The sequence below is a fragment of the Artibeus jamaicensis genome, unplaced genomic scaffold (assembly GCF_021234435.1).
Source record: "Artibeus jamaicensis isolate MK-2021 breed Jamaican fruit bat unplaced genomic scaffold, CSHL_Jam_final contig_1015, whole genome shotgun sequence".
Classification (NCBI taxonomy): Eukaryota; Metazoa; Chordata; class Mammalia; order Chiroptera; family Phyllostomidae; genus Artibeus; species Artibeus jamaicensis.
The window spans coordinates 15339573-15352877 of NW_026521194.1; the positions used below are offsets into that span (position 1 = coordinate 15339573).

General features: G+C 38.4%; 1 protein-coding gene across 3 annotated transcripts in view; it reads right to left on the reverse strand.

The window, feature by feature from the left end:
* Positions 1–5055: 5055 nt before the first annotated feature.
* UNC80 (unc-80 homolog, NALCN channel complex subunit) overlaps positions 5056–13305 on the reverse strand; it is a 180608-nt gene continuing 172358 nt past the window's right edge. For all 3 annotated transcript variants that reach the window (XM_037166055.2, XM_037166053.2, XM_037166054.2), the window contains 4 exons: positions 8728–8809; positions 7515–7626; positions 6685–6890; positions 5056–5624 (listed from right to left, as the gene is read on the reverse strand). In XM_037166055.2, coding sequence (XP_037021950.2) covers positions 5364–5624; positions 6685–6890; positions 7515–7626; positions 8728–8809 — 661 coding nt within the window. In that variant the 3' untranslated portion in view covers positions 5056–5363. The remainder of the gene's footprint in view (positions 5625–6684; positions 6891–7514; positions 7627–8727; positions 8810–13305) is intronic.

Here is a 13305-nt window from a genome sequence, read left to right on the forward strand (position 1 = left end):
CGTGGAAAGGCAAAACCAGGGACTCCCTTCTGATGGCTGACTCAGTGGGAGTGAGCAGAGCATAGTTCTTTCAGGTATACAAAGTATGTAAGAAGCCCTGTTGGCAAATGAGCTCTAGGCTCTTATTTGACTGACTTATTTCACTGAACATAATGTCTTCCAGGTCCATCCATTCTGTCACAAAAACCATATGATATCACTTATATGTGGAAGCTAAGGAACAAAATAAATGAAAAAACAAAACTGAAACAGACTCAAGACCCAGAGAGTAAACTGGTGGGTGCCAGAACGGAGGGGAATTGGGAGACTAGATCAGAGGTGAAAGGATTAACAAGTACAAACTGGTAGTCACAAAATAGTCACAGGAATATAAATACAGCACAGAAAATAAAGTCAATAATGTTGCGGTAACTATGTATCATGCCAGGTGGGTACTGTAAATATTGGGGGAAACACTTTGTATAGTATAGGGTTGTCTAACCACTGTGCTACTTACTCAAAACCAATGCAAGATAATATTGAAAGTAAAATGTAATTGGAAAATAAAAATAAAAAATACAACACAAAATTGAGCTCTTGGTTTACCGTGGGGAGTCCATCTCAGCAGAATAATTCCTTCTCAGGGTTGACAGCAAATTAATTCTCCTCTGAGTCCACAGTGACCTGGAAAGTCACTTCTCTCTCCTTCAACTGTTTCCTCCTCTGCTAAGGAGTGTCCAGTGCTTAGGGAGGTTATGAGCATTAAATAAGTGAATCCAGGTGATGCATTCAGTACATTATGTCTGTTGCTCAAAACAAAATTATGGTGGCTATTATTACTACTCTCCTTGTCTGCTTCTGGCCCTCATTCCTCTCACCTTCTGTTTTTCCCTCTCAGGAATGCTCACTGACAAATTATAGTCCATTTATTTACTGTTCAGACACAATCCAGAAGAGGTATAAGAGTGTCTATTCCTCTGCCAAATGTATCTAGGGTCTTTGAGTCAGGAAAGGACAGGAAAAGCAACCACATGAGGAAAACAATGGATTTAGCACTAACACACCATGCAGGGGTGTCCAACCTTTTGGTGTCTTTGGGCCACACTGGAAGAAGAAGAGTTTCCTTGGGCCACACATTAAATACACAAACACTAATGAAACCTGATGAGCAAAAAAAAAAAAAAGGTTTTAAGTAAATTTACAATTTTGTGTTGGGCCACGTTCATAACCATCCTGGGCTGCATGCAGCTCACAGGTGGATACCATGAGGCTAAGGATACAGCACTTTGTATAAAAGGCAGAAATAGTTAAGTTGAATCCCATGGTGGTTCTGGCCACATTCAGAGGACAAACATGTCCTTAATATTCCTCCTGGGAAATCTACCAGTCATTACAGGTCATAACCTGAGCAGAGAAATCAAGCTGGGGTATCTGTCTCCCAATATGGCCATTCTGCTTTATTTTTAAAGTTAAGGGTGGAATTCATGAGCAGAATGTAGTTCATTTGGGATTGGAGGAAGAATTTTAAGTGTCTACTGAAGGGTGAGCACAGGCCAGACTAGGGGATTGAAGAGAGACATCAAGGCTCACCCCAGGGGTTCTAAACAAACAAGGCACACCCAGGGGTCAAAAAGGAATACTTTCCTTAAGAGTTAAACTATTCCCTATGCTAAGAAATGAGAAATGAAACAGTCATCTCAAATGTTTTTAGATTTATTTTATTACATGTGCATATTCAAACACAGAAGTCTTAATGTCTTTCATAAATATCTTTCATAAACATCTCAGTATTTATTCATATGTATTTTTTTCCATGCTCTTTGGTCATCCAGTATTCGTAACAGACTTCGTAGTCATCTGAGAGAAGTTGGCTATGTAATCAATCATTTGTTTTTACCTGTAAATGGCTAATAAAGGATTTTTATCCTTCGGTCACAGTGACTATTGAAAAATATTATGGAGGTACATTGATGTGTAATGCTAAATGATCCTAAAATAATAAAAGTAAATTTGCCTTAAACTTTTCCAAATACATTCTACCCTTAACTTGTTTTATTGTCCTGAGTGTCAAATCAAACTCTGTTTCTGAATTGCTGCAGTGAGGCCCACTAAAGTGCATGAGGAAGTGGGACTTTCTACTCACTGCCAAGGGCAAGGCCATGGAACGGAAGTGTAAGGTCACAGGGCAATAACATGACTTGGTGTGATAGCAGCAAATTCAAGAGATTGTTGAAGTATGCTATATAACTTGAGGAAGAGTATTTATGTTTTGGACTGTAATTCTATTTTTAACTCTTTTTTTTCTATTGGTCCTTACATATACCCTATTCTCATCTCAGATACTGTTGGACTTGTACAGCATAGTGGACAATGTCCTTTATTGACTAAAGGTATAGATACTAAAAAGAAGGGAGAAGTCACCATGCCTTAGGGACTCTTGGAGGCCTGAAATAGCAAACCAGTTGCTTCCAGCCTGTTCAACACTCTCTAAGCAGACCCCAAACAGCACAGATTGTTCTCCCCCGCATTGCCATGGCCATGCCCAATGTTGACACTGTAGTTCCCAGCGCCTTGTCTCCATGCACTCAACAACTCAGTTTCCATTTTCTGTTTGGTATTTTTTTTGGAAAAGATCAAATAACTTATCTAATAGAATTATAAAAAGCAGCAAATACTGAAAAATGAAGTAAAGTATTTTGCTATAGAAAATGCTGTATCCAGGGTTTGAACTGCTTTAATTGACTCTGCGTGGTATAAATCTACATCCACCCTTATGGGTGGTACGTGCTTATTGCAAGTTCTCTCAAAAGTTAATTTCTGAAAAAGCAAACTCTTGGTTGAGTCCAATTTTTTATACATGGGAAACAGGTGCTTGTTTTAATTTTCCTCTAAACAAGATAAATATCTTTAAGCATCATAGCTTAAGAAATGATCTAGTATTTATCATACATAATGATTTTTATCATATACTCAATAATATTTTGAACATTGCAAAAAATTAAGTATCTTGAGCATTTTCTAATCTTCCACTATTATTTGCTTTTAAATACTATTCCTTCAAACTCCAGGTACCAGTATTCCTGAGAATACATCTTGTGACAATCTTATGCACACACATATAGATACTTTATCAATTACACATAAACATTCAACACATTACATTCAACACATTTAAGGGCACCTTAAGTGGAACAGATGCAAACATCTGCAAAATCTCAGTAGTCCCAGTGTGAAAACAGTCCCACTCTATAAGGCCCAGCTTCTCAGAGTGGAGGCTTTTTTTTTTTGCAAGATATGATAATACTGAGCTTATTGAAAAAGATTCCAACAGACTTCCATAACGCCAGAGTAAAGGAGTCAGGCTAAAAGGCAGACAGGTCAGCATAATCAAGTTCAAAACAACCCAACTTTTTTATATATATATATAAAGGTATTTAGGATTCTTGTCAGATATTTAACAATCTTCTTCGACCCCTTTATTTTTTAAATATTTTATACAATTAAACACAGAGAATTTGAATCAAGAGTCCACAAACGGGAAGCACACACAGACATATATAGGGACTGAGAGAGCCCAGACACTTGTAATGACCAAACATAAGGCCTCTAACACTAACTGAGCAGCATCATTTTAACAGGCAAAATATATCAGCTTAGAAAGAATCATAAACCCACTTACATGTATATTTCTGCATTTGAGAACTAGTTCAGCGTTGTGTCCATGTTTTGAAAATACTGTAAAGCATAAAAGAAACCTCTAGTTCCTGAACCTCTGTTTCCTGAAGCTATACAGATTTGAAATTTTTAGTGTTGTGCACTGTCTTTAACTCAGATATCTTTCATTCTCTTAGTTAATATGACCAAAATCCCCATTTATATTTGCAAGTATAAACCACAATATAAATGATGCCTATTTCATGAACAATTCTAACAGAACAGTAATTTTCCTTTGTGATTTGGATGCGTTTAGTAGGTCTCCTTCATACATCCACATACTTTTCAGAGCCAACATAGTCAAAGTTGAAGCATATAGAATGTATTTTAAATTCACTGCAATGTAATCAAAATCTGTACTTAGCTTCAACTGTAGGACTAGAAAACACACAGGCGCGCGCACACACACACACACACACACACACTCTCTCTACCACCATACCAATTTAGGTAGGCATATGAGTTTTTATATGCTTGGTAGTTCTGTAACAGTTTTCTAATGTAAACTGTTAAAACTCTGAAATTCAGCTTTGAGCTATATTATACCAAGCCCTACTACAGCATCAATAACACAGTAGGTATGGCCTCACAAGCCTTTTGAGTTTTATACTTTTCTTGAGTAACTGAACTTCGAGTTAAAGTAAAATTCACAAGCTGTGTCTCTGAAGAGATTGCTCACTTTGTTTCCTCATAAACTCAAGTGTCTAAAGGATCCTAAGACTATTGTTAACATAGAGAAGTATTTTAGTGAACCTACTCTATCGATAACTTTAATATCTGAAAATATGCCCTTGAGGGCAGGCACTGCTGCAAGGAACACAATCGCATTTTCCCGTATCTCCTCACCTTGGCATTGATGTAGTCAGGGCTAGAAGTAGGAATACCATCTTTTTCTAGCTATTATATTTACATTTAGTTTTTATTCTAGTGTAGGCTATTTAGGCTCTTCTTAGTTCAGAATGTCTGATAATTTCTAGAATATTCTCTCTCTAATGTGAGTGAGTATGAATGCAACGATCTTACGGTGTTAGCATTATGATTTACAACATTCAATAAAAATGACAATTGAAAAATAAATATTGAGAAGTCCCCAGCTCTAAAAATAGTATTTATTCCTTCTTCTAAATGGCTGTCGATCAGAATAAAAATGACCATGGGCTTATTTATCATTTAGTTTCCCCAAACTCATATTTTCCTTATTTATTATTTTTATTTAAATTGCTACTTGTACAGCCACCTGATTTAATATTTTTGAAACTACAAAAATAAACATTTGCACGAGATGTATAATGTGAGTAACTTCAAAAAATTTCATTCCCTTTTGGAACGTATTTGTTAATATTTCTAGGGAAGCAGCTCTGTAATAATATGCATTTTAACTGCTCAAGCCTCCTTGTATCATCAGCAATGTGCAAATGGCTCTTTCCCCTCATTCCTCCCTGGTTTTTATGTTCTTCACACAAGTAAATCATTTTATCCACTGATTTTTAAAAGATGTTTATGAAACAATATGCACACTGGCAGCAAAATCTACCGAGATTTGTGTCACCCATCAGATATAAAGTGCTGTGTTTTCACCTTTTCCAAGCAGAATTTTTCGACTGTTAGCCAAGTGATTCCCCCTCTCCCCCGCATCTTGTCTACACTTGCAACCCTTACACAAGGCAGAACTAAACGTGCGACTCATCTAGGTCTACACGCATCTCCCCCAGCTCAGTGGGAGTAAAAGTGTACTGGCTAGACAGCAGGGGGTTCTCCATGCCGTTTTCCTCGCTGATGTGAAGGACCGTGTCTCCATGCTGTAGGAGGATGGATGTCTCAAGGCCTGTGAAGTCCTCAGGGTCTGAGATTTGAGTAGAGAGAGGGCTGTGTGCCGCTGCCCCTTGTACTTCTGGGTCCTCCTTCTTCTCTCTTTCTTCAGCAGGGAGGGTCTCACTCTATGATTAAAAGGGCCATAATGTCATGGGAAGGTAGAATGGGTGCCAGGGAATAGTATCAAAAATGTTGTCTGTCTGTGCCCTGCCTGCTGTGACTCAGTTAGATGCTGGCCTGCAAAACAAAAGGTCGCTGGTTCCATTCCCAGTCAGGGCACAGGCCTGGATTGCAGGCCAGGCTCCCAGCTGGGGGCATGTGAGAGGCAACCAATCAATGTATCTCTCACAAACTGATGCTTCTCTCCTGCTCTTTCTCCCTCCCTCTAAAAATAAACAAATAAAATATTTAAAATGTTTATTAAAACATTTTTAAAATTAAAAAATGTTGTCGACCTTTAACTGGACAAAGAATTACGAGGTAAGTGCCAATTCTAGCCTTTGTTACATGTAAAATCGTATATAGGCCCTTCCGATTTCCTAAGCCTCAGTTTTCCAACCTGTTCCAAGAGCATAATATCTGCTTACCTTGTGTAGACTGTGAACATAAAAGAGGTAATAGTGTTACGATGCTTTTTAATCATCAAAGACTACACAAATGTATATAGTAATATTGCCCCTTGGCTTTCTTTAAATACTGCATGAGAAGAAAGTGGGACCTGTGGGAATTCATTTATAAAAATCAAAAGAAGAAAAAAAATCAAAAACATAAAAAAATCAAAACAATGAAAAAAGTCAGAACAAGAAGTTTTCATCTTACAAGACACAGAAGGCCCTATATTTAAAGGCTACATCTAAATTGGTAATGTTTTAGCAATTGAACTCTCTTTAAACTATGTACTACATATGGTTTTCAGTGGTTATTTTAGCTGTGAAATATTTTCCATTTTTCATAATGAAGACTACCAAGACTTACTTCTCTTTTTTGCTTCTCAAGTAAGTGTATTCCTGGCCATAAACTTCATATAAACTTTCTTTTTTCATAATGAAAGGACCACTGTCTCTCTGGCTAGCATAACATTACAGACCCAGACTTGAATTACATGACAAAAATGTGCACATCAAAGTCGTTGCCAGATATAAGAATGCAGGGAGAAAGCCTTGCCTGCTTCTCCAGCGCCCTCCCCTGCTTGGGAGACAGGCTGTGAAGATCAGCAGCAGCAATGGCAGGGGAAGATGTGAGGAGGGGTTTGTCCATTCCTTCTGGTTTCCCGGACAAGGCTGGGCTGCAGCCTTGTGGCTGGACTGTAGCAGGAAGTGCATCTGTTGGGGCACCTCCTGGCTCTGGCTGAGCCTCAATGAAGGTCACAGATCGTTTCTGATCCCCTGTAGGTCAGAAGTAAAGCAGTAAATGGAGGAGAAATAGGTAGTCAGTGCTTAACAATTAGCATTAACCCGTGCCTCCTGGCTTTTCTTAGTAAAGACATTGCTGGTTCATTAATAAACGAAAGCACATTTGACTATTAGGTGCACATTTGGATTTCACCTTCTTACAAAAAGCAGGATTTGGGTAGAAAAAAAAATCTGTCTATATAAATGGCCTAAAGACAAGATTTACACAGAGCATTAGGAGGTGAAGCTGGTCATCACTCATAACAACTGTCAACAGGACTTAAAAATACCTTTTATCCATCATTTCTTTGCCTTCAGTAACCTATAACAAATCCGGTTCTTGGCTCGAGTAAAGAAAATTCAATCTTCTACAGTCAAATAACATAGCAGTCATAGTTTACCTTGGACTCTCCCATTTCTCTAGATTCTTGGGGGTAGGAATGGGGGTTGGGAAAGGTGAGAAGGGAAAAGGCACTAAAGTGTTCTGGGAAACTTTCCCCCTTATCCTGGTGCCTTCCCAAGGTGGCACTCATCCGTGTGGGTTTCTGCAGGCCTTCCTGGCTCAGTGCTGTGGCGTCACGCCAGTGGTACAATCAGAAAGAACACAGAAGGTCTCACCAGATGGCTTTGTTTTAGGTTGAATGCTCCTCCGAGTGGTTGACAGCCGAGCCCCGTGGCGATTTTTGGGTTCAGTCTGAGTCTTCTGACGTGACAGTAGAGGACGTCTTAGCTAAAGAACACAGGGAGCATGAAGCTGGCAAAGAGGCCTGGGAGAAGGCGCTGTGCACAGAAGACTCTGACTGTGCTTTATACCTTACTCTACAGGTTTCTCGAAACTGATGGCTGTTTCTTACATTTGTAGCCGTTAAACTTCTTCCTGCAAGTTGAACTATAAGTATGTGATTCTGGCATCTCTTTAAACCAATGCTATGTCTTAAGAATATTAACATAATTTAAAATAGCCCATGTGAGAACTTTCATGAATTTTAGGATAGAGAACTAATACGTATTGCCTACAGATCAGGTTTTGTTCATCTAAAAGGTGCAGTTGTACATATGCAATGTCTTGAAGAGGAGAACGATGATGAAAAACCTCAGATGCTTGGGAAGTATCTGGTATCCAGATCAGTGCTGGGATGCTCCCATCAGAGTAACCCTGCAAAGGCTCATTTTGATTTTTATTTAGACAGTAATGTAAAGGAAACCCATCTAAGGAAATTCATAGAGATAATTTTTTTAGGATTTTATTTATTTATCTTTAGAGGGGAAGGGAAGGAGAGAGGGAAATATCAATGTACAGTTGCCTCTTGTGCGTCCCCTGCTGGGAACTGGCCTGCAACTCAGGTATGTGCCTTGACTGGGAATTGAACCATGATCCTATGGTTCGCAGGCCCATGCTCAACCCACTGAGCTACACCAGCCAGGGTCATAGAGCTAATCTCTACTTTGATTTCAGTTTTAACTTGGATCATTGATCTAGAAATGATGAAGAAAGGGCAGCTATGTCTATGTTTCACACAGAAATCAATTTTATAACAAATCTTCCTTGGTCATTAAACTTGGCTAGGAAAGAAAGGTTCTGGATTGGAAACAAACTGAGGTACACAGGCCCACTTATTTAACTAAGTAATCAGCTTTGCTAATATGAGCTAACACAGACGCTAAAAACTCTCAGATTGCTCAAGCATTTACCATGATTTAAATTTGCTTCGTACTGCTAATGTCAGGTGGGAAGAATGCAAAATATAACCTTAATCTAGATGGACACTCAAAACTGAATGGAACTTTCATTTCACAGGTTGTCTGTCCTGCCCTTTCCATGTCTGCTTACCTGCCTCAGGCCCCTTTTCCTCCCGAGTGGCTGCTGAACGAGGAGGTTCTGCTGGCCAGGCTCACTCTGCACACTTGCCACCCTGTCAAGCACCAAGAGTGTTAGGGCACCCGGAGACAGTACAGAAGACCATCCTCTGGTGGGTGTTAGCCCAAATCACTCATATGAAATGGTCACTTCAAAGATACCATTTATATCTTTGAAGGAAGTTAGGGAAAGAACCCCTGAGACAGGAGTTTTCAAAGGTTTGGGAGGGAGGATGAGGCCTTGGAGCCCCAAGCTGCCAAAATTGAGATTCTGTTTTCAATCACAGATGCCTTATCTATCACTCAACAAAGCATTTGGTTCAATCACACCCCTGGTTTGGAAGCCACCAAAAGGCTTATGATGTCATATTCTAATCTCAATTTTTTTTTCCAAGGGGAGGGTAAAAGGTGGCGACGAACAAACACAAACAACTCTACCACATGGATGGGAACACCTTTTTTAAAATTTCAATTTAAATGAAAGTAAGATGGACGAATATCAAGCACATCAGACACAGAATCCGTTTGGGTGAAGGGGCACATTCAACACATGTTTGCAGCCTGAAGTCTCTGTGACTATGAGTAAATAAATAGTCACATGGGCAAACAAATTGTTTAATGGCTTTAGATTTAAAAGGCTGACAAAGTAATTAATCTGTCAGTAGACCTCAGAAGAGTAACCATGAATATCAAGTAGCCGCACTCAAATATATTATGCAATTTATAAGAGCAACAACCTGCTCCTCCCAAATTTGCTGTGTATGCGTGTATTTTATGTGCAAAATGCCTACTGGCCGTGGTCACTATTTTCATGTTGGGTGAAGCTGAAAACACTGTCGTGGGCCCAGGCCCCTTTCTCATTCTGCATGCATGTGTAGTTGGTGTTTATCATGGCAGTGGGGTGGAAGGAGGAAATGTACTGTGCCCCAGGGAACGTTGCACTCCTGTGGATGATGCCAATGTGATTGTTTGGTTCATGGGTAATCAATTGCTGCTTTGCCTTTGCAAAAGGAGAGTCATCTACAAATAGTTTTTAGAATAAAATATCCCACAGAGAAATCCAGAGTTACCAACTGTCTTGGAAAATGAGAGAGAAACTTTACTCATTTCTCATTTTTTTAAAAATGAGTTATCTAAAAATCTTGCTGCAGTTGTAGGGGGAGAAATTGGTGGCAAGATGGACAATCGGATGTTCCCCTGTTGTGTTAACAACTGGTTCATCATGACATGGTCGACAAAGGCACACCTGTCATTTTCAAAAAGTTTTATATTTCCGCTAGAAGAAAATCAGTGACTCCCAAATGGAGTTTATCTAACTTTTTATGAAATAAGGGTGTGACTATATCATAATTATACCACTTGGGACAGATAATACAGAATTCCATAAGGAGTCCCCCAAACAGATGTTTTCAAAACTTTCTTATTCTCCTAAATAGCAAGTTTAAAGAGCAATGTACATTACTTTTATACACATGTGACATTGTACCATATATTACTTTTCTATGAAGACAGAAAATTACCCCAAAGGAACAATGAAATAAATTCTGATAAGCAATCCAGACTGTGTTTGAAATGACATCTCCTTATCAATTACACATCTTAACATGTGTCTTACATTGGAAAGAGTATTCAATGACCACATACACAAAGGTAGAAACACATTTCTCCCAAATACCAAGCAAAGCTTTCATTGGAATGGATTCATCATTGACATCTAAATGTTACCTCAGTTCCCTTAGCCATAAGGGGAGGTCAATACTTACCACCTACCTCCCATTAAGGTAGAGAAAGGAAGTTAGTTGATGTAAGATGGCTTGAACATGAAAAGTAATGTATATATGTATATGGCATGCTTCCTTGTTTTACATTTGATATTGGTAATCAGTTTATTGCTTTTAGAGCACTAAGAGGAAGTAGGTAGTACAATGGTTTGATAATAACTGGGCAGAGAAAATGAAATCGAGGCAGTCCACTTGTCTCTATGTATTCAGTAGTCTAAGTTTGTGAGGAAAAAAAATGGAGCAAGAAAAGAAATACATGTTACTCAGAGAGTGCTAAATGTCAGAACATAATGGTAACTTCATGATGGTAATTCCAAGGGAGAGTCATAATAAGCATCAAAATTTTCTCTATGGATAGAGAGGCTTACTTCCAAGAAATAGGTCAAGTTTATAGCTTTAGTAATTAGCTGTTCTATGTAAATGTTACAGTATTTCATCAGAGGAAGTCACACATCAAAGATGGATTTATAGAACATACCTTTGGTGATATATCCCAGCTAAATTCTCCCTAAAAATGTGATGTTAACATTTATATTTGGGACATCAAAGCCTGGCTTAACTGTGTGCAGTTAGGACACATTACTATTAAACTGTCAGAGAAGTTAATAATGGAAGTTATGCAGAATGTGTTTCTTTTTCTTGGGTCTACGTTAAGTTGAAGTGACATATAAGAAGTAGTTTCAACTTAGCTTCTCTGTATATCATGCAGTATACAAGTCACCTGTAAGATCTGCAGAGCGTGGCCATAGGTGTGTGATACTCAGACTAACCAGGAAAAGACCCAGGTGGCGGCCCCACGCTGCTCTCAATAGAAAACCGGCTTCCTAAAATTTTTAATCTTGGGAATGAGAAATGACTCCTTTCTACTGTTTTGCTAAATGAGAGAGCGAAACAATAAGAATAAAAGCGAATGAGACTAAGTCAAAGCTAAAACTGTCCTCTGTATTTCTGAGTCACTGAAAAACATTACAACGGCAAACCATAGCATGATGTGAGTTTTAGAGAAACCGGTGCACTTGGGGCTTAGCAGAACTGGTGTGACTCAAACGGCTACATAAAAACAGAAACACCTTACTCAAAAGGGGAAGAAGTCATTTATTTATAAGCTAGAGGAATTTAGATACTGTTGTGCAATTCTGGCACAAATTACCTCTTTTTCCTTGTTTCGGCATGATGGCTGAATTGTGGTGTGCAAGTATGTATGTATTTTCTAATGGTATTTCTCAAAGGGTAGGCAAATAAAGGGCCATTCAGTGACACAGTAAAAATTCTTGTCACTCATCTCAGATTATAAAAGTGTATAGATTGAAATGTATTCATAAATTAGAAATGTAAGTAGAAGCCCTGGGTGAGGAGACTGGCACACGGAAAATGAAGTAGTATTTTCACTGCGTTTATCTGCATTTTTAGATTTGGTTTTAATGTGGTTAGAAAAATCTAGAAGTGGAATACAAGACACACAGCACAGTCATTTACCCTTAATAACTGCCCTGTGATGGGAATGATTAAAACCAGAACCAAAGGCACCATAAAGCACTTGGAGAGAAGAAGGAATTTAAGAGCAGACAAAATCCTGCTTTTCCTTTTTCCGGTAAAATATTATTGCTTAAAATTTACTCCGCCTCCACAATATCCAAGAAAATGGGTTTTAAGTACCAGAGAATTTAGAGATGAGGGGCTAGAATCAGATTAAAAGGGGAGAATAATCTGGACCTTAGATTTCACATAAGAACTGATTTAGCAATGACAAAGTATGTAGAAGGACTGTTTCAATTTTTTTTTTGTCCTTTGAGAGTACTCGCCAAATTTTTATACTTTGAAAATGTGGAGGATTACCAGATATAATCTACTAATTGGGTTATTTTTTATTTTGTCTTACCCAGACTATATATCTTGTTCAATCTTGAATCATATTTTTATTTTCCACTGTGATTAAAAGTATCTTTATGGAATCAGATGGCATTGTAAACTCTCTTTAAAAAAGTAGAAGTGATTGCCAGTTTTTGCCATTTGAATTTGTTCTAACGTGTCCAAACAAAATCTAATACTCAAGTATAAACATCCAGGCTTGACTGACCTTCTGTATGTCTGTATTTTTCTGGAGAAAAACTATGGTCTATGGTGTGTGTGTATTGGGAGGTGGGCAGAGGAAGGGAAGATCAACATTCTTAACAAAAGAGAATTCTGCCATAGAATATTAATTCAATGTATTAATTTCTAAAAAAAGAATCTTCTCTGAATAGGCTAGTGCTTTTAACAGACTGAAATTTCTTGTCAGGAACCTTTAAAATAGATCAGCACAGATTTCATCCTAGCAGAACCTGTCAAAAAGTCTGCAAAATTGTTATATTTTTTTCCATCTGTTCATCATCAGGTCATCTCGGTCTCTTCCTCATTTAGCCCTCAGAACCAACTTGCTTGTTTTGCCTAAAATGAGTGCTCTTTCAAAGGCATATCCTCAGAAAAATTAACCAAAATATGGAGAGAGGAGCTGGGTTCACTGCTCTCCATTGGACATGCTTCCTGATATTCTTTAAGCGTTGGTGCCAGGTTTTCCTTAGAACTCCTTCAAGTGTACTTTAGGTCCTGAATGCTCTGTGTCTTACACATGACTTACAGGGTTAATGCCTCACTGCTTCTTTAGGTTTTTTAGAGTCTGCATCATAAAGAAGTTTCATGCTCGAATTAAGAAGGCTTGCAAACCAACTATAACAAATACATATTCTATTTTATAAACCTACCTCTTGGCAAATGCCCAAAGTTCCTCTCCT